A 22,057-nucleotide genomic window follows, 5' to 3' on the forward strand; every position below is an offset into this window, starting at 1 on the left:
CACTGGCGGGGAGGGTACAGACCGTGAAAATTACGGTCCTCCCCAGATTTCTGTTCGTCTTTCAGTGTCTCCCCATCTTCACCCCGAAGGCCTTTTTCAAGCGGGTGAATAAGATTATTTTGGGCTTTGTGTGGGCGAGTAAAACCCTGCGAGTGAAGAAAGTGTTGCTAGAGCACAGTTTTGGGGGGGGGGGTTGGCACTGCCGAACTTCTGCAATTACTACTGGGTGGCTAATATAGCCATGATCAGGAAGTGGGGGAGGATCAGGAAGTGGGGGAGGGGTCGGCATGGGAGCGGATGGAGGCGACGTCATGTAAAGACACCAGTCTGGGAGCATTGGTAACGGCACCTCTGCCGTTCTCGCTGGCCCGATACTCCATAAAGTCCGGTGGTAGTGGCGGCTCTGAGGATCTGGGGGCAGTGGAGGAGATATAAGAGAGTGGAGGGAGCACCTATTTGGACCCCGATTTATAACAACCACAGGTTTGTACCGGGTAGGCTAGATGGCGGGTTCCGGAGTTGGCAGAGGGCAGGAATTAGAGGAATGGGGGATCTATTTATAGACGGGAGCTTTCCCAGCTTGAAAGCTTTGGAGGATAAATTTAGATTGCCAGCAGGGAATGATTTTAGGTATTTGCAGGTGCGCGACTTCCTGAGAAAACAGGTGCCGGCCTTTCCGTTGCTGCCGCCACGGGGGATAGAGTAGTTTCCAGTACCTGGGTGGGAGAGGGGAAGGTATCGGATATTCACCAGGAGCTTTCGGAGGCAGAGGAAACTCCGGTGGAGGAGCTTAAGGGCAAGTGGGAGGATGAGCTAGGAGGAGAGATAGAGGTGGGTCTATGAGCAGATGCCCTAAGCGGGGTTAAAACCGCCTCATCGTGCGCCAGGCTTAGCCTGATACAATTCAAGGTAGTCCACCGGGCACACATGACAGCGGCTAGGATGAGCAGGTTTTTTGGGGTAGAGGATAGGCGTGCGATGTGCGCAAGAAGCCCAGCAAATCATGTCCACATGTTTTGGGCATGCCCGAAGCAGAGAGGGTTTTGGCAGGGTTTTGCTAAGGCAATGTCCACGGTGCTAAAAACGGGGGTGGTGCGAGTCCAGAGGTAGCGATCTTTGGAGTGTTGGAAGATCCGGGATTTCAGGGGGTGAAAGAGGCCGACATCCTGGCCTTTGCCTCCCTGGTAGCTCAGAGGCGGATCTTATTAATGTGGAGGGACTCAAAGCCCCCGAGTGTAGAGACCTGGGTTAGTGACATGAGTTTCTCAGTCTTGCGAAAATAAAGTTTGCCTTAAAAGGGTCAATGTTAGGCTTCTCCCGGAGGTGGCAGCCATTCGTCGACTTTCTCAGGGAAAATTAAAAATGTCAGCAGATGCAGTATTCCAAGGGCGGGGGGAGATTGTTGTTGTATGGTTGAGGTGTGTAAAGATTGGGCTGGGGGGGGAAATGTTTATTTTACCATGTTGATGTCATTGTTTTTGTTACTGTTATAAAAATTTTCAAATACCTTAATAAAATATTATTTAAAAAAAAGAAAGAAAATGGGTAGTCGGGAAGGGGTCTGCTTGGGGACGGATGGAGGTGGCTTCCAGTAGGGGAACGAGCTTGGGGCCATTGTTAACAGTGCCTCTGCTGTTCTCGCCGGCCAGAGATTCCATGACCCAGTGATGATGTCGGCCTTGAGGGTATGGGGGCAGAATTTGGGACTGGGGTTGCCTCGGTGTGGGCACCGACTTGTGATAAGGGGGGGGGGGGCTGGATGAGAGGTTTCGGGGGTGGCGGCGGCAGGGTTCGAGCAGTTTGGAGACCTGTTTATAGGGGGCAGTTTCGCAAAATTAGAGGACCTTGAGGAAGAGTATGAGGTGCCCAGGGGGAATGGTTTCAGGTACCTGCAGGTTCGGGATTTTGTGAACAGAGAGGTGCAGTCTTTTCCTGGGTTACCGCCCTTGGGGTTGCAGGATAAGGTGCTGTCAGAGGAGGAGGTAGGGGAGGGCAAAGTGTCCAAAGTTTATAAGGAGCTGATGGATTGGGAGGGGGCACCGGTGGGGGATATAAAGCAGGAGCTGGGAGGGGAGGTGGAGGCCAGGACGTGGGTTGAGGCCCTGTGGAGGGTGAACGCGTTCTCGTTGTGTGCGAGGCGAAGCCTCATGCAGTTTAAGCTAATTCATAGGGCACATATGCCGGTAACACGGATGAGTAAGTTTTTTGAGGGGATAGAGGACAGGTGTGGGCGGTGCGCGGGGAGGCCCGCGAATCACATCCACATGTTCTGGGCATGTCCGAAGCTAAAGTGGTTCTGGCAATGTCAACAACTCCTTGCCAGGAGGTGAAGGTGGCCCCAAGTCCCAGAGCTGGCAATATTCAGGGTGTCAGAAGATCCGGGAGTGCAGGGGGCGAGAGAGGCTGATGTCTTGGCCTTTGCCTCCCTGACAGCCCGAAGATGGATCTTACTTGGATGGAGGGACTTGGAGCCGCCGAAAGCGGGATTTGGGTGAGTGATCTGGCAGAATTCCTGAGGCTGGAAGGGGTCAAGTTCGTCCTGAGGGGGTCAGTTGATGGGTTTGCTCGGAGGTGGAAGCCTTCTTTGACTTCTTTAAGGAGGATTGAGGGGTCAGCAAAAGGGGGGAGGTGGAGTTTCAAAATAGAGAAGGCAGGATGGGAAAAGGGGGTGAGGGGGTGTTGGTTATTTATAATGTTGTAAAATTCTGCTTCGGGTTTTTTTTTCATGAAAATGTCCGAATAAAATATTTTAAAAAAACATTTATACCATAAACCAGCCAAATTCCCCCCAATGCAGCCCAATGAATCCGAGATATATAATATATCATCTGCATACTGCGAAACCCTATGCTCAACATAACCCCGCTCAATCCCTTAACTCCCTAAGCACCGTTGCAAATGGCTCTATTGCAAGGCAAAATGCAACAAGAGCAGGCATCCCTGTCTTGTCACATGGTGTAGCCCAAAGTACTCTGAATTCACTCGTCACCGGTGCCTTAAATAGCAACCGGACCCACTCCCCTGCCTGAACCCAAGCCTCCCCAGCACCTCGAACCAATACGCCCATTCCACCCGATCGAAAGCTTTTCCGTGTCCATTGGCACCACTACCTCAACCTCCTGCACCACCCCCGGAGATAGTGGGGGGGATTCTCCCCTCTCCTTCGCCTTATTATACACCCTCACCAGCAGTGGTCCCAGCTCTGCCACGAACTGGAAACCCATCCAGACTCAGGGCCTTCGCCGCCTGCATCGCCCCCATGCCACCCATCACCTCTAACAGCCCAATCGGGGCCTCTAGGCCCTGATCCTGCCCCTCCGCCACCGTGAGAAACTCCAACCCATCCAGGAACTATCTCGTCCCCTTTTCCCCACCACCGCCCCGGGGGCTCCGACTCATAGAGCCTCCTATTAAAGGCCTCAAATACCCCATTCACTCACGCCAGATCCATCACCACCTTTCCCCTTTATCCCCGACTCTACCGATCTCCCTTGCCGCAGCCTGCTTCCTCAATTGAGCCAGCATCCTACTTGCCCTCTCCGCAACTCATAAACTGCCTCCATGGCCCTAAGTCACTGCCCCACCGCCTTCCCCGTCGACCCTAACCCAAACTCCATCTGACCCAAACTCTGTCACTCCTTCAACAATCCCTCTTCTGGCGCCATCGACTACCTCCGATCCACCCTAAAGATCTCATCGACCCTCTTCCCTCTCTCCTACTAGGTGCCCGATCGAAATAAACTCCCCTTTGTCTACCACCTTTGCACCTCCCTCAATTGGCGGCTCTGATCTCCCATGTCGTTCACCTCCACATAGCCCTGATTGGCAGCCCTCGCCCATTCACACACACCCTCATCCGCGAACAACCACACACCCAAACCTCCATTGCGGCCGTTGTGCCTCCCCCCGAACCACCCATTGGGGCGTGTGGTCGGAGAAGTATGAAAACTTCTTTGTCGTCGCCCTCCCAAACCTCCATGGATCAACCACCCAACATGTGTTCCATGAAACCCCTCAGCTCCCTAGCCACTGTCGACCCCCTCAGCGACTTTGGGCTCAACCGATCCAGTCTCGGGTCCAGGTCCGTATTAAAATCCGCCCCCCCCCCCCGCCCATAATCAACTGGTGCGAATCTAAATCAGGAATCTTCCCAACATCTGCCTCATAAACTCCACATCATCCCAATTTAGGGCATTATCATTAGCAAGGACCAGTGGCATCCCCTCCAGCTTCCCACTAACCACCGCATACCTACATCCCTGGATTGGCCACAATGCCTCCACCTCAAACACCAGTCTCTTATTGACCACATCACTAACCCCCTCAACTTCATATCCAGCCCAGAATGGAACACCTACCCCACCCATCCGTTCTCAGCCTTGTCTGATCCCCCAACTTCAGGGGCATCTCCTCCAAAACTACCATGTCCTTCTTCAGGCACCTCAAGTGCGTGAACACACACAACCGTTTAGCCGGCCCAGTCAACCCTTGCACGTTCCACATGACCAGCCTGGTTGGGGTGGGGCTTCCCGTACCACTCCCCTGCCGATCAGCCATACCCCCTTTTTAACCAGCCCCCGGTCCACATCATGCATCATCCTGAGGTAATGAAAGGTGCTGTATAAATGTAAGTTCTTTCACACGCTCCTTCTTAGTGATGCCAATGCTTCAACACATTTAAAGTAGAAAGAAGACATTCTGTAAGCAATCAATTCTGACGCGACTCAGTGAAAGGAAGAGTCATACCTGGGCTGAAAGCACATGGTTCCCAAAATGTCGCATCACTTCTCCTGTGAGAACAAGGTTAAGCTGGGGCAGCGTGAGCAATGGTAATGTGGCACCAAGTAACCGGTAACACAGGTAGCTAAAGAAGAGAAAAAGAACAGAACAGCCATGTTATTAAAAGAGGACTTGGCCTAGTTATAGTCAAGGCTAACAAATCAATCCATCAGCAGCAAACTGGGATCAAAACACAAAGGAAATGTTTTTTTCCATGAAACAATGACGTTCTGTTTAAGACCATAAGAAATAGGAACAGGGGCGACATTCTCCGACCCCCCCACCGGGTCGGAGAATCGCCGGGGGCTGGCGTGAATCCCGCCCCCGCCGGTTGCCGACGTCTCCGGCACCGGATATTCGACGGGGGCGGGAATCGCGCCGCGTCGGTTGGCGGCCCCCCCCACTCGATTCTCCGGCCCGGATGGGCCGAAGCCCCGCCGATAAATTGCCTGTCCCGCCGGCGTAAATTAAATCACCTACCTTACCGGCGGGACAAGGCAGCGCGGGCGGGCTCCGGGGTCCGGGGGGGGGGGGGGGGGGTGGCGCGGGGCGATCTGACCCCGGGGGGTGCCCCCACGATGGCCTGGCCCGCGATCGGGGCCCACCGATCCGCAGGCGGGCCTGTGCTGTGGGGGCACTCATGGCGGAGGTGGAAGAGACTCCCTCCACTGCGCATGCGTGGGAAACCGTCAGCGGCCGCTGACGCTCCCGCGCATGCGCCGCCCGGAGATGTCATTTCCGCGCCAGCTGGCGGGGCAACAAAGGCCTTTCCCGCCAGCTGGCGGGGCGGAAATTCCTCCGGCGTCGGCCTAGCCCCTCAATGTTGGGGCTCGGCCCCCAAAGATGCGGAGCATTCCGCACCTTTGGGGCAGCGCGATGCCCGTCTGATTGGCGCCGTTTTGGGCGCCAGTCAGCGGACATTGCGCCGTTTCCGGAGAATTTCGCCCCAGGAGTAGGCTGTTCGGCCCCTCGAGCTTGCTCTGCCATTCAATAAGATCATGGCTGATCCGACATTCCTCACATCCACTTTTCTGCCCTTTCCCCATAACCGATCAAGAATCTATCTATCTCAGCCTTAAATATACTCAAGAACTCTGTCCCTACAACTCTCTGTGGCAAGGAATTCCAAAGAATCACAACCCTCTAGGAGAAGAAATTCCTCCTCAGTCTTAAATTGGCACCCCTTTGTTCTGAGACCATGCCCTCTGGTCCTAGACTCTCCCATGAGGGAAAACCTCCTCTCAGCATTTACCCTGCCAAGCCCCTTAAAAATCCTAGATGTTTCAATCAGATCACCTCTCATTCTTCTACATTTCAATAATTTGAGTCCCAACCTGTTTAAGCTTTGCTCATAAGACAATCCCTCCATACCAGGGATCATCCATACCCAGTGAACCTTCTCTGAACCACCTACATGGTAATATCTTTCATAAAATAAGGGGACTAAAACTGCTCTCAGTGCTATTGTGGGGGTAAAGGGATTCCATGTTATTTCATAGAGTTTACAGTGCAGAAGGAGGCCATTCGGCCCATCGAGTCTGCACCGGCTCTTGGAAAGAGCACCCTACCCAAGGTCAACACCGCCACCCTATCCCCATAACCCAGTAACCCCACCCAACACTAAGGGCAATTTTGGACACTAAGGGCAGTTTATCATGGCCAATCCACCTAACCTGCACATCTTTGGACTGTGGGAGGAAACCGGAGCACCCGGAGGAAACCCACGCACACGGGGAGGATGTGCAGGCTCCGCACAGACAGTGACCCAAGCCAGGAATTAAACCTGGAACCCTGGAGCTGTGAAGCAATTGTGCTATCCACAAGGCTACCGTGCTGCCCAAAAATAGTTATGTACTATTTCTCCTGATGGAAGGTCACAGCCTGAAGTCTTTGTTTCTCTGCCCACAGCTGCTGCAGGGTCCGCTGAGTATTTCCAACATATCCAGTCCATTTTTTAAAAAAAGAAGAGATTTTCAGCAATGACAGTATTTTGCTTTTTGATTAGCCCTTCCTCCGATGTCGTTCAGGGTACATCTGTAGCATGGGTGTAATTGTTTGTTCGTCACTCGGCCAAACTCTTTATGCCTACTGCTCTGCAGAGACATCATAACTGTCAGTAAAGTGCCACAGTCAGACAGTAACTAATCACTTGTTAAATGCTGTTTATAAAGGATAAATTCAACAGTTTATAAAGTTCAGGTTCTGAATATCCTCTCTATTTAAAAAGAGAATTAAGACACAAAACCAAGTCAATGTTATATTGGAAGAGAGGGACTAAGAAATAAAATTGGCAGTCATGTTCGATCCTCAGGGTTACCATCATGAAATGAAATGAAAATCGCTTATTGTCACAAGTAGGCTTCAAATGAAGTTACTGTGAAAAGCCCCTAGTTGCCACATTCCGGTGCCTGTTCGGGGAGGCTGTTACGGGAATCGAACCGTGCTGCTGGCCTGCCTTGGTCTGCTTTCAAAGCCAGCGATTTAGCCCTGTGCTAAACAGTCCCACCAGATCATCATCCGGTCAACAGATCATCATCCGGTGATCTGAAGAGAGAACCAAAATCAGGTCCTTAAAATCTCCCTATTAGTTGGCCAGAACTCTCAGCACCACTGTCAAAAAACACCCTAGCATTTTTGTCATAGGGAGAGAAATTCAGGATCCTGTGCTGTGTGGCTGACATTTTCCACACAAATAGTTAAAAACAAAAGACACATTCACTTTCACCCCATTGCAGTAAGTGAAATTTTTTGCCAGTTACCTTTGGAACACAATTGATACTCGAATAGCACCTGCTTCAGGTGCTGTTCTGTAGGCGGTCATATTTCGTGTGACATATATTTTACTGCTTAAAAGGTCCACAAATGTCAACTATTTTAATCTTGGTTACTCACTTATTTCAGAAATCTAGCCCTCTCAAAGATCTGAACATTTGTTGATGAATGTAGAGGAGTTACGGCTGGATTTGTTGACCAGCTTATTGACTAATTTTGTTCAAACTCATTCTGCCATTGTCTGAATTTTACTGGAACTCTTTTATTCCTCGCACCCCAGTGAAGCACATTGGGAAATATAACAAATGAAAGTTGTTGTAGTCAGTACAAGGAGACTCCAAACTACAACCTGATCTCTATACCCACAAGACTTGAGCGATTTCTTAGTAAGTGCACCAGGGGGCATAGCCCAAGTTGCTGGACATGTCATGATGTCCTGCTTTAGAGGCCAGGTGAGAAGACAGGATGGGGCATGGATTCAACTTCCTACACTGTCTGACAGCTTGCTGGATCACTGCTGCCAAACCACATTTATCCAGCATTTTCTGTTTTTATTTCCAAGAGTTTCAGCATCCACAGAATTTTGCTTTTATTTTGCTGAGTCATTGCGTTGGCTAACAATGGGAGAATTATCAATTGGGTCGTGCATTGGAGCACAGCTGACACCTCTGAGAACAGTGATCCTGCCACAGTGAACCTTCAACCATGCAGGCAGAATGTTGGCCGTGAGAAATAATGCTTAAAGAAGAATCCACAGAATCCCTACGGTGAAGGAGGCCGTTCAGCCCATCGAGACTGCACTGACCCCCTGAAAGAGCACCTTACATAGGCCCACTCCTCCACCCTAGCCCCATAACCCCGCTGATCTTCGCTAATCCACATAACTTACATCTTTGGACAATAAGGGGCAATTTAACGTGGCCAATCCGCCTAACTTGCAAATTTCTGAACTGTTGGAGGAAACCGGAGAACCTGGAGGAAACCCACACTGACACGGGAGAACGTGCAAACTCCAGTCACCCAAGGCTGGAATCGAACCCAGGTCCCTGGTGCGGTTCGGCAGCAGTGCTATCCACCCAGCTCTGAAAGTTTGTCCAGTCCCCCTGGTCTCCCATTGTAACAAAGAAAAGAACAAAGAAAAATTACAGCACAGGAACAGGCCCTTCGGCCCTCCAAGCCTGCACCGATCCAGATCCTCTATCTAAAACTGTGGCCTATTTTCTAAGGATTTGTATCCCTCTGCTCCCTGCCCATTCATGTATCTGTCTAGATACATCTTAAATGATGTTATCGTGCCCGCCTCTACCACCTCCGCCGGCATTGCATTCCAGGCACCCACCACCTTCTGCGTAAAGAACTTTCCACGCATATCTCCCTTAAAACTTTTCCTCTCTCGCCTTCAACTCGTGAGCCCTAGTAATTGAGTCCCCCACTCTGGGAAAAAGCTTCTTGCTATCCACCCTGTCTATACCTCTCATGATTTTGTAGACCTCAATGAGGTCCCCTCAACCTCCGTCTTTCTAATGAAAATAATCCTAATCTACTCAACCACTCTTCATAGCTAGCACCCTCCATACCAGGCAACAACCTGGTGAACCTCCTCTGCACCTTCTCCAAAGCATCCACATCCTTTTGGTAATGTGGCGACCAGAACTGTACGCAGTATTCCAAATGTGGCCAAACCAAAGTCTTATACAACTGTAACATGACCTGCCAACTCTTGTATTCAATATCCCTTCCGATGAAGGAAAGCATGCCGTATGCCTTCTTGACCACTCTATCGGCCTGCGCAGCCACCTTCAGGGTACAATGGACCTGAACACCCAGATCTCTCTGTACATCAATTTTCCCCAGGACTCTTCCATTGACCGTATAGTTCGCTCTTGAATTGGATCTTCCAAAATGCATCACCTCGCATTTGCCCGGATTGAACTCCATCTGCCATTTCTCCGCCCAACTTTCCAATCTATTATATTCTGCTGTATTCTCTGACAGTCCCCTTCACATCTGCTATTCCACCAATCTTAGAGTCATCTGCAAACTTGCTAATCAGACCACCTATACCTTCCTCCAGATCATTTATGTATATCACAAACAACAGTGATCCCAGCACGGATCCCTGTGGAACACCACTGGTCACAGTTCTCCATTTTGAGAAATTCCCTTCCACTACTACTCTCTGTCTCCTGTTGCCCAGCCAGTTCTTTATCCATCTGGACCCCATGAGACTTCACTTTCTCCATCCGCTTACCATGGGGAACCTTATCAAAGGCTTACTGAAGTCCATGTATATGACATCTACAGCCCTTCCCTCATCAATCAACTTTGTCACTTCATAGAACATAGAACATAGAAAATACAGCACAGAACAGGCCCTTCGGCCCACAATGTTGTGCCGAACCTTTGTCCTAGATTAATCATCGATTAGAATTGAATTTACAGTGCAGAACTTCTTTTACTTCCTCCAAGAATTCTATCAAGTTGGTAAGACATGACCTTCCCTGCACAAAACCATGTTGCCTATCACTGATAAGCCCATTTTCTTCCAAATGGGAATAGATCCTATCCCTCAGTATCTTCTCCAGCAGCTTCCCTACCACTGACGTCAGGCTCACCGGACTATAATTACCTGCTACCCTTCTTAAACAAGGGGACAACATTAGCAATTATCCAGTCCTCCGGTACCTCATCCGTGTTCAAGGATGCTGCAAAGATATCTGTTAAGGCCCCAGCTATTTACTCTCTCACTTCCCTCAGTAACCTGGGATAGATCCCATCTGGACCTGGGGACCTGTCCACCTTAATGCCTTTTAGAATTGTCATGTGAGGGTACCCAGTGGTTAAGCATTTAAAGTTGCCTGAGATAGAGTTTGACTCATGGGAAATGGCAAAAATTCAGTTGCAAATTAAACAAATGGAACATGAGAAAGAATTAAAGAGGCTTGAATACAAATGAGAGAGAGCGGAAAAAGAGCAAGAGAGAGAGAGGAAAAAGAAAAGGAGAGAAGAAAGGAGAAAAGTGAGAATAGCCCTAGCAGAACAAAAAGAAAAAGAAAGGGAGATACAGATCAGGGAAAAAGATAAAGGGAGGGAGTTTGAACTTCAGAAAATGGCCGTGAAACATGACAATCTGTTAAAATTGGCAGACGTAAAGGGAAACGAACAGTTGGATGATAATGATGAGGATAGTGAGAAAGAGCGTCATAGTCAAAGGCTTGGTGGGAATCTATTCAAATATGCCCAAGCATTGCCAAGGTTTGATGAGAAGGAAGTGGAAGCCTTTTTCATTTCATTTGAGAAAGTAGCTAAACAAATGAAATGGCCACAGGACATGTGGGTATTACTGATTCAAACAAACTGGTAGGTAGAGCCAGTGAAGTGTTTGCATTACTACCGGAGGAGGTATCTGGAACGCATGAGGTGGTGAAGAAATCCATCTTAAGTGCATATGAGCTAGTGCCTGAAGCTTACAAAGGTTTAGAAATTTAAGGAAAGAATTTGGTCAAACGTGGAGTTTGAAAGGCTCAAACAGTGTAATTTTGATAGGTGGATAAGGGCTTTGAAAATAGACCAAACGTATGAAGCTCTCAAGAGAAATTATACTTTTGGAGGAGTTTAAAAATTCAATTCCTGGTGTAGTGAGAACTCATGTGGAAGAACAGAGGGTTAAAACTGCGGGATTAGCAGCAGAAATAAAGATTATGAATTAGTTCATAAATCAAAGATTGGTTTCCGACATCAGTTTCAGCCAGTGAGGGATAGAAACTGGTGACATGAGAAATACTCAAGTGGGGAAGGTGATCTGATGGGAGACAATAAAGAGAGTGTACCTCAGATTAAAAAATAAATCCAGTAGGGTGGAAAAGAGATGAAAAATTCCAAATGTTTTCCCTGTAATAAACTAGGCCATGTAAAGTCACAGTGTTGGTGGTTGAAGAAAAGCACTGGGAAGGCTGATGTGATAAAACAGGATAACACAGTGGGATTTGTTAGAGTGGTAAAGGAAAGCCCAAGGGAAGCAAAGGAGGTGCAAATGACTGTACAGCCTGTTCAAGAAGTAATTGTTAGGAAGGTGCCAGATGTCTTTAAAGAATTTACTTGTATGGGTAAAGTTTACTCATGTGTATCAGGAGGAGCAGGTAAAGAAGTCACATTTTTAAGAGATACAGGGGCTAGTCAATCTTTAATGGTAAGAGATGAGGAATTATGTAGTTTGGTAAGAATATTGCTAGAAAAGGTGGTGATATGTGGAATTCAGGGGGAGAGGAATAGCGTTCCATTATATAAGGTAAGGTTGGAAAGTCCAGTGAAGAGTGAAGTGGTAGTTGGAGTAATAGATAAACTATCTTGTCCAGGAATACAGTTTATCTTGGGTAATGCTATAGCTGGATCGCAGGTGGGAGTGATGCCTACTGTGGTTGATAAGCCAGGGGAAAATCAGACAACTGAAGGACAAATATCCTGAGATTGTTCCGGATTGTGTAGTAACCCGGTTGCAAAGTCACAGGTTAAGACATGAGGAGAAATCAAAGAGTGAAGATGAAGTTGAAGCGCAATTATCAGAAACGATTTTTGATCAAAGATGGTTGAAAAAGAACAAGAACAGGTGGAGGATGAGGCGGATATTTTTAGTTCAGCAAAATTGGCAGAGTTACAACAGAAGGATGTAGAAATAAATCGGATATATCAGAAAGCATATACGGAAGAGGAATCTGAGAGTATACCAGAGTGTTATTACCGTAAAAGTGATGTCTTGATGAGAAAATGGAGACCTGTACATATGCAGGCAGATGAAAAGTGGGCAGAGGTTCATCAAGTAGCATTGCCGGTAGGGTATAGAAAGAAGGTGTTGCGAGTTGCACATGAGGTACCAGTGGGAGGTCATTTGGGAATAAGGAAAACTCAAGCTAAAATCCAGAAACATTTTTATTGGCCTGGACTACATAAAGATGCAGTTAAATTTTGTCAATCAGTGCAGGTGTCCTCTGCGGTCATCTCCCTGCAAAACAGATATACCGCTTTGGATACTGTTGAGGGAGATGGCTCATCAGGGGAAGGCAGCAGCAGCCAGGTTCATGGCACCATGGCTGGCTCTGCTGCGCAGCTGGGCAGGAAGAAGAATGGCAGGGCTATAGTGATAGGGGACTCAATTGTAAGGGGAATAGACAGGCGGTTCTGCGGACGCAATCGAGACTCCAGGATGGTATGTTGCCTCCCTGGTGCAAGGGTCAAGGATGTCTCGGAGCGGCTGCAGGACATTCTGGGGGGGGGGGGGGGGGGGGGAGGGTGAACAGCCAGCTGTCGTGGTGCACATAGGCACCAATGATATAGGTAAAAAAACGGGATGAGGTCCTACAAGCTGAATTTAGGGAGTCAGGAGTTAAACTAAAAAGTAGGACCTCAAAGGTAGTAATCTCAGGATTGCTACCAGTGCCACGAGCTAGTCAGAGTAGGAATGTCAGGATAGATAGGATGAATGTGTGGCTCGAGAGATAGTGCAAGAGGGAGGGATTCAAATTCCTGGGACATTGGAACCGGTTCTGGGGGAGGTGGGACCAGTACAAACCGGACGGTCTGCACCTGGGCAGGACTGGAACCGATGTTTGCTAGAGCTGTTGGGGAGAGTTTAAACTAATGTGGCAGGGGATGGGAACCGATGCAGGAAGTTGGAAGGTAGTAAAACAGGGACAGAAACAAAAGGCAGTAAGGGGGAAAGTGTAAGGCAGAGAAGCCATAGTCAAAAATCTGGAAGTCTGCAGAGGGATTTGGATAGGCTAAGTGAATGGGCTAGGGTCTGGCAGATGGAATACAATGTTGACAAATGTGAGATTATCCATTTTGGCAGGAATAACAGCAAAAGGGATTATTATTTAAATGATAAAATATTAAAACATGCTGCTGTGCAGAGAGACCTTGGTGTGCTAGTGCATGAGTCGCAAAAAGTTGGTTTACAGGTGCAACAGGCGATTAAGAAGGCAAATGGGACTTCTGGTTGCGGCGATGACTAGCTAAGCCTCACGTTTCGGCGGCTCCAGCTCCAACGGACCTTCGGGCTCTTTTAAGAGCCCCAACGGGAAATTTTCGTGCGACGAAACCCGGTGTGGGGTGAGTGAATAGGGAGTCCCCCCCCCAACGAAAGAGGAAAATATCGGCGGCGGCGGCTGCAGCGCGAGGAATCCTCGACGATAGGGACAGAAAGGGAGAAGATGGCGGCGGAGAAAGCCCAGGCGGCATGGGGGCCCGAGCAAGATGAATTCTTGAGACGGTGTGTGGAGTTACTAAAGAGGGAGGTGCTGACCCCGATGCTACAAGCAATTGAGGGGCTCAAGGAGGCACAAAGGACCCAGGAGACAGAGCTCGGCGTGGTGGAGCAGAAGGTGACGGATAATGAGGACGAGATCCTGGGCCTGGCGGTCAAAACACAGACGCACGAGGCGCTCCACAAAAAGTGCATTGAAAGGATTGAGGCCCTAGAAAACAGAGCGCGAAGGAAGAACCTTCGGATACTGGGTCGCCCTGAGGGAGTGGAAGGAGCGGATTGCGGGGCTTATGTAAGCACGATGCTAAGCTTGTTGATGGGAGCTGAGGCCCCTGCGGGCCCCTTAGAGGTGGAGGGGGCACATCGGATCCCGGCGAGAAGACCAAAAGCGGGAGAACCACTTAGGGCGACAATCGTGCGATTTCACCGCCTTAAAGATAGAGAAGAGGTCCTGAGATGGGCTAAAAAAGTACGGAGTAGCAGATGGGAGAATGCAGTGGTACGGGTGTACCAGGATTGGAGTGCGGAGGTGGCGAGAAGGAGGGCGAGTTTTAACCGAGCCAAGGAGGTGTTACACAAAAAGGTGAAGTTCGGGATGCTGCAGCCGGCACGACCATGGGTCACATACCAGGAGAGACATCACTATTTCGAAACGGCGGAAGAAGCATGGACCTTTATTAAAGAGGAGAAATTGGATCGGAACTGAGGGACTGATACTGTAGGGAATGATATTGTCGATGTAAATAGAGAAGTAAATTGGGAAGGGGGGAGACACTAAGAAATGTGGGCACCGGTGAGGGGGGAAAGAAGGGATATAGGCGGAGAATGAGGAATGGGAGTGGGAGGGGAAAGGGAGCTGCGCCACAAGAGGCGGGTCAGATAAAGGGATGTTCCCACGCCAGAAAGATAATGGCGGGAAGACAGGAGCAAGGCAGATGGGAGTTCCCCACACGGGGGGGGGGGGGGGGGGGGGGGTCAAGGAGGGAGCAGGAGTAGCCGGGGTCAGTTGAAGTCAGCTGACTTGCGGAAGTAATATGGGGGGAGCAATCACGCTAGAAGGGGATCTAGCGGGGGGGGGGGGGGGTAACTGGGTTGCTGCTGCGGAAATCAAAGAGGAAATGGCTAAAGAGTGGGTGGACGGGGATGGAATGCGACGCCTGGGGAGCGAGTGGGAGCGCGGAGGCGGGATACGGGACTGGCCTAGAGAAGGTGATGGCTAGTCGACACGGGAAGGGGGCAGGTAGCCCCCTAGTGAGGCTGATCACGTGGAACGTGAGAGTCCTGAATGGACCGATTAAAAGGGTCCCGAGTGCTCGCGCACTTGAAAGGACTAAGGGCAGACGTGGCTATGCTCCAGGAGACGCATCTGAAGGTGGTGGACCAAGTTAGGTTAAGGAAAGGATGGGTGGGACAGGTGTTCCACTCAGGACTAGAAAGAATAGAGGGGTGGCCATATTGGTGGGGAAACGGGTAGCATTTGAAGCAAAGAACATCGTAGCAGATAGCGGAGGTAGATACGTAATGGTGAGTGGCAGGCTGGAGGGAATGGAGGTCGTGCTGGTTAATGTATATGCCCCGAATTGGGACGATGCGGGATTTATGAGACGGATGTTGGGTTGTATACCGGACCTGGAGGTAGGAAACTTGATATTGGGAGGGGACTTCAACACCGTGCTGGACCCAGGGTTAGATAGATCCAGATCGAAGACCGGAAGAAGGCCGGCAGTGGCCAAGGTGCTCAAGGGGTTTATGGACCAAATGGGGGGAGTGGATCCATGGCGATTTCTTAGACCGAGGGCCCGGGAGTTCTCCTTCTTCTCCCATGTCCATAAAGTGTACTCCCGGATAGATTTTTTTGTTCTGGGAAGGTCGTTGATCTCAAGGGTGGAAGAAGCTGAGTATTCAGCCATTGCGGTTTCGGACCATGCCCCACACTGGGTGGACCTGGAACTAGGAGAGGAAAGGGAGCAGCGAGCACTCTGGCGATTGGATGTGGGATTGATGGTGGATGAGGGAGTGTGTGGAAGAGTGCGGGGATGTATTGAGAGCTACCTGGAGGCCAATGACGACGGGGAGGTCAGAGTGGGAGTGGTATGGGAAGCACTAAAAGCGGTGGTCAGAGGAGAGCTGATCTCCATTAGGGCCCACAAAGGGAAAACAGAGGCCAAGGAAAATTAAAGATTACTGGGGGAGATTTTAAGGGTGGACAGGGAATTTGCGGAGACCCCGGAAGAGGGACTGTTCAGGGAGAGAAGACGACTCCAGACGGAGTTCGACCTTTTGACCACCAGAAGGGCGGAGGTGCTGTGGAGGAAGGCACAGGGGAGGAGGTATGAATATGGGGAAAAAGGCTAGTCGCCTGCTGGCCCATCAGCTGCGAAAGAGGACAGCGGCGAGGGAGATAGGGGGAATTAGAGACGAAAATGGAGCTACGGTGCAGAGAGCAGGGAAGATAAACGAGGTGTTCAAGACCTTTTATGAAGGACTGTATAGGTCCCAACCCCCGGAGGGAGAGGAGGGGATGCGGCAGTTCCTGGATCAATTGAGGTTCCCGAGGGTGGAGGAGCAGGAGGTGGAAGGCCTGGGGGCACCGATTGGGGTGGACGAGGTTATTAAGGGGCTGGGGAATATGCAAGCAGGGAAGGCTCCGGGACCAGACGGGTTCCCGGTGGAATTTTATAGAAAGTACGTGGACTTGTTGGTCCCGCTGTTGGTGAGGACATTTAATGAGGCCAGGGAAGGAGGGACTTTACCCCCGACAATGTCGGAGGCGACGATATCGCTAATTCTGAAGCGGGATAAAGACCCGTTGCAGTGCGGGTCCTATAGACCTATTTCATTATTGAATGTGTACGCCAAATTGCTGGCAAAGGTACTGGCATCGAGGATAGAGGACTGTGTCCCGGGGGTGGTGCACGAAGACCAGACAGGGTTCGTAAAGGGGAGACAACTGAATGTCAACGTGCGACGACTATTAGGGGTGATAATGATGCCCCCAGTGGAGGGGGAGGCAGAGATAGTGGCGGCAATGGATGCAGAGAAGGCATTTGATAGGGTGGAGTGGGAGCACTTATGGGAGGTGCTAAGGAGGTTTGGGTTCGGGAATGGGTTTATTAGCTGGGTCAAACTCCTTTATGGGGCCCCAACGGCAAGTGTGGTCACGGGTCGGCAAAGATCGGAGTATTTCCGACTATATAGGGGAACAAGACAGGGATGCCCGATATCTCCATTGTTGTTCGCGTTGGCAATTGAACCTCTGGCCATGGCGTTGAGAGATTCCAGGAAATGGAGAGGGGTGATTAGAGGGGGAGAAGAACACCGAGTGTCGCTATACGCAGATGACCTACTGTTGTATGTGACGGACCCAGTGGGGGGAATGACAGAGGTCATGCGGATATTGAGGGAGTTCGGAGATTTCTCGGGATATAGGCTTAACATGGGGAAGAGTGAACTATTCGTAATACACCCTGGGGACCAGAGTAGAGAGATAGAAGGCCTGCCTCGAAGGAAAGTGGAAAGAAACTTCCGATACCTGGGGATTCAGATCGCTAGGAGCTGGGGAACCTTACACAGACTTAATCTGACACGATTGGTAGAACAAATGGAGGAGGACTTCAAGAGGTGGGACATGCAGCCTCTGTCGTTGGCGGGCAGAGTGCAGGCAATTAAGATGATGGTCCTCCCGAGGTTCTTATTTGTATTTCAATGTCTCCCTATACTAATCACTAAGACCTTTTTTTTAAAAATAGACAGGAGCATCACGAGCTTCGTGTGGGCAGGGAAAGTCCCGAGGGTAAGGAGGGGGTTCCTACAACGTAGCAGAGACAGAGGAGGACTGGCGCTACCGAATTTGGGTGACTACTATTGGGCCGCCAATGTGGCGATGATTCGTAAATGGATGATGGAGGGAGAGGGAGCGGCGTGGAAAAGACTGGAGAGAAAGTCCTGTAAAGGGACGAGCCTAGAGGCGCTGGTGACGGCGCCGCTACCGCTCTCACCAAAAAAGTTTACCACGAACCCAGTGGTGGCGTCAACATTGAATATTTGGGGACAATGGAGGCGACAGAGAGGTGCGCGGGGAGCCCTGGTGGGGTCCCCAATCAGGAACAACCACAGGTTTGCCCCAGGAAGGATGGATGGAGGATTTCAGAGCTGGCACCAGTTGGGAATTAGGAGGGTGGGAGATTTATTTATAGATGGGACGTTTGCGAGCTTGGGAGCATTGGAGGAAAAGTATAAGTTGCCCCGGGGAAACTTCCTTAGATATATGCAGGTGAGGGCGTTCACAAGACAACAGGTGAGGGAATTTCCGCTGCTCCCGGCACAGGGGATCCAGGACAGGGTGCTTTCGGGGGTGTGGGTCGGGGAGGGCAAGGTGTCAGAGATATACCGAGAGATGAGGGAAGAGGGGGAGGAGCTGGTGGGCGAGTTAAAAGGAAAGTGGGAAGAAGAGCTAGGGGAGGAGATAGAGGAGGGTATGTGGGCTGATGCCCTAAGCAGGGTAAATTCCTCTTCCTCGTGCGCCAGGCTTAGCCTGATTCAATTCAAGGTGCTACATAGAGCACACATAACGGGAGAAAGATTGAGCAGGTTCTTTGGAGTGGAGGACAAGTGTGGGAGGTGCGGCGGAAGCCCGGCAAACCACGCACATATGTTTTGGCCGTGCCCGGCACTGGAGGGGTATTGGAAGGGAGTGATGGGAGTGATCTCGAAGGTGGTGAAGGTCCGGGTCAAACCAGGCTGGGGGCTAGCTCTATTTGGAGTTGCGGATGAGCCGGGAGTGCAGGAGGCGAAAGAGGCCGACGTTGTGGCCTTTGCGTCCCTAGTAGCCCGGAGTAGGATTTTACTCATGTGGAAGGAAGCGAAACCCCCCGGAATGGAGGCCTGGATAAACGATATGGCGGGTTTCATAAAACTGGAGCAGATGAAGTTTGCGCTGAGAGGATCGGCTCAAGGGTTCACCAGGCGGTGGCAGCCATTCCTCGACTACCTAGGGGAACGTTAGAGGGAAGACAGATGACCAGCAGCAGCAACCCAGGGGGGAGGGGGGTGGTGGAAAGTTTTAGTTTATGTTAAATGATTAGTTTACCATGTTGATTAGCCATTTGTTCACTGTTAAATTTTCTTTTTTGTTATGTTTGATGTGTAAGGGGAAAAAATTGTGATCGAAAAATGTTCAATAGAATATATTTTTTAAAAAAAGGCAAATGGAATTTTGTCCTTCATTGCTAGAGGGATGGAGTTTAAGACTAGGGAGGTTATGCTGCAATTGTTTAAGGTGTTAGTGAGGCCACACCTGGAGTATTGTGTTCAGTTTTGGTCTCCTTACTTGAGAAAGGACGTACTGGCACTGGAGGGTGTGCAGAGGAGATTCACTAGGTTAATCCCAGAGCTGAAGGGGTTGGATTACGAGGAGAGGTTGAGTAGACTGGAACTGTACTCGTTAGAATTTAGAAGGATGAGGGGGGGGTCTTATAGAAACATACAAGTTTATGAAGGGAATAGATAGGATAGATGCGGGCAGGTTGTTTCCACTGGTGGGTGAAAGCAGAACTAGGGGGCAAGGCCTCAAAATAAGGGGAAGTAGATTTAGGACTGAGTTTAGGAGGAACTTCTTCACCCAAAGGGTTGTGAATCTATGGAATTCCTTGCCCAGTGAAGCAGTAGAGGCTCCTTCATTAAATGTTTTTAAGATAAAGATATATAGTTTTTTTAAGAATAAAGGGATTAAGGGTTATGGTGTTCGGGCCGGAAAGTGGAGCTGAGTCCACAAAAGATCAGCCATGATCTCATTGAATGGTGGAGCAGGCTCGAGGGGCCAGGTGGCCTACTCCTGCTTCTAGTTCTTATGTTCTTATGTCACACATGTCAAGTGATAGGGAAACCTCAAGCAGTGATAAAACCAGTGCCCTTAATACCCATTCCAGCATTTGAGGAACCTTTTACGAGGGTCCTAATTGATTGTGTAGGACCGCTTCCTAAAACAAAAAGTGGGAATCAATATCTTTTGACTATAATGACTGTGTGTACTAGGTTTCCAGAGGTCATTCCAGTACGTAACATTACAGCTAAAAGGATTGTGGAGGAGTTACTTAAATTCTTTACTAGATATGGACTACCCACAGAAATTCAATCGGATCAAGGCTCAAATTTTACCTCAAAGTTATTCAAGGAAGTTATGGATAGCTTAGGAAAAAAACAATTTAAATCAACTATGTACCATCCAGAATCGCAGAGAGCGTTAGAAAGGTGGCATCAGACATTAAAGACAATGTTGAGGGCATATTGTCAAGATTATCCAGAGGATTGGGATAAAGGAATTCCAGTCGTATTGTTTGCAATTAGGGATGCACCTAATGAGTCTACCAAATTTAGTCCTTTTGAACTAATTTTTGGTCATGAGGTAAGTGGACCACTTAAATTGATTAAGGAAAAATTGGTGGGTGAGAAATCGGAAATTACATTATTGGATTATGTGTCAAATTTTAGGGAACGATTAAATAGAGCAGGTGAATTGGCGAGATAACATTTGAAAGTTGCACAAAATGTGATGAAATCCAAAGTTCGTAGTTTTGCCAGTGGGGATAACGTTTTAGTGTTGTTACCAGTGGTAGGTGAGCCTTTAAAAGCTAGGTTTTGTGGACCGTATCAGATTGAAAGGAAATTAAGTGAGGTGAATTATGTGGTACAAACACCAGATAGAAGGAAGACTCACCGAGTGTGTCATGTGAATATGCTTTAAAGGTACTTTGAAAGGGGAGAGAAAAAGGAGATTTTAATGATTCTAACTCAAAGTGACAAACCAAATCCAGATGACTGTGAATTTGACATACCTCAAATTAAATTGGAAAATGAGGATGTTCTTAAAAATTGGGACGAATTGTTAAGTTACCTTCCAGAGGAAAAACAAACTACCTGAAAAGAGTTATTGATATCACATGGGCAAGTTTGTAGAGATAAATTTGGAAGTACTAAAATGGCTATACATGATGTAGATGTGGGAAATGCTGTTCCAATCAAACAACATCCATATAGACTTAACCCTTTAAAATTGGCACAGGTTAACAAAGAGATTGAGAGTGTGCTTAAAAATGGCATAATTGAAGCGGGTTACAGTCAATGGAGCTCACCCATAGAGATGGTACCTAAACCAGATGGTACCCAACGGTTGTGTGTGGACTATCGAAAGGTGAATGCAGTTACAAGAACGGACTCTTACCCTATCCCACGTTTGAAGGATTGCATTGAGAAAGTGGGACAATCGGCTTTTATTTCCAACTTCCAGACATGGGAAGAACATTTAAAGCATCGTATGGAGTTCTTCGATTGACTTCAGGCGGCGGGTTTGGTGATGAACCTAGCCGAAAGTGAATTTGGAGAAGCCCGAATCACTTTCCTTGAGGAGTATCCGATTTCCTCAAGACGAAGGGAAATAATGCGATTTCTTAGCATGAGTGGATTTGATCGAACATTTGTGCAAAGGTTTTGTGGCGTGATTACTCCACTGATGGACTTGCTAAAGAAACGTCAAAAATTTCAATGGACAGCGGACTTTCAACAGGCATTTGACTGCCTGAAAGCTGTATTGGAGAATTGCAAGGGACTCTGTGGTCAGATTGAACTAAAGTATCTGATTCTCAAGAGAAATGCCGAGGAGTAGAGGAATGGATGGATCGTGCAGAGACTTTGTTCAAAGAGACTGTCAATCGAGAAGGATTTCGGTTGGAGGAAGAAGAACGGGAAAGATGGACTTTATTATTATGCCTGCTTGCGTGTGGTTTTTTTTGGTGAAACGAAAAAGTATTTTTACTGTGTGCATTTCTTAATACGAGTCTGCACCGGCCGCTGGAAAGAGCACCCCACCCAAGGTTAGCACCTCCACCCCATTCCCATAACCCAATAACCCCACCCAACGCTAAGGACAATTTTGGACACGAAGGGCAATTTATCATGGCCAATCCACCTAACCTGCACATCTTTGGACTTACCTGCAGAACAATCACTCACTCGCATAGGAATAGTGCCTCAGGGCAGCACGGTGGTGCAATGGGTTAGCCCTGTTGCCTCACTGCGCCGAGGTCCCAGGTTCGATCCCAGCTCTGGGTCACTGTCTGTGTGGAGTTTGCACATTCTCTCCGTGTTTGCATGGGTTTCGCCCCCACAACCCAAAGATGTGCAGGATTGACCACACTAAATTGCCCCTTAATTGGAAAAAATGAATTGGGTACTCTAAATTTATTTTAAATT

At 49.0% G+C, this 22,057-nt stretch overlaps 1 protein-coding gene across 2 annotated transcripts in view; it reads right to left on the reverse strand.

Annotated features, from left to right (window-relative positions):
- mybbp1a (MYB binding protein (P160) 1a) overlaps positions 1-22,057 on the reverse strand; it is a 134,607-nt gene that overhangs the window by 84,825 nt on the left and 27,725 nt on the right. For both annotated transcript variants that reach the window (XM_072469172.1, XM_072469173.1), the window contains one exon: positions 4,747-4,864. In XM_072469172.1, coding sequence (XP_072325273.1) covers positions 4,747-4,864 — 118 coding nt within the window. The remainder of the gene's footprint in view (positions 1-4,746; positions 4,865-22,057) is intronic.

This window comes from Scyliorhinus torazame, chromosome 12 (assembly GCF_047496885.1).
Source record: "Scyliorhinus torazame isolate Kashiwa2021f chromosome 12, sScyTor2.1, whole genome shotgun sequence".
NCBI classification, from domain to species: Eukaryota; Metazoa; Chordata; class Chondrichthyes; order Carcharhiniformes; family Scyliorhinidae; genus Scyliorhinus; species Scyliorhinus torazame.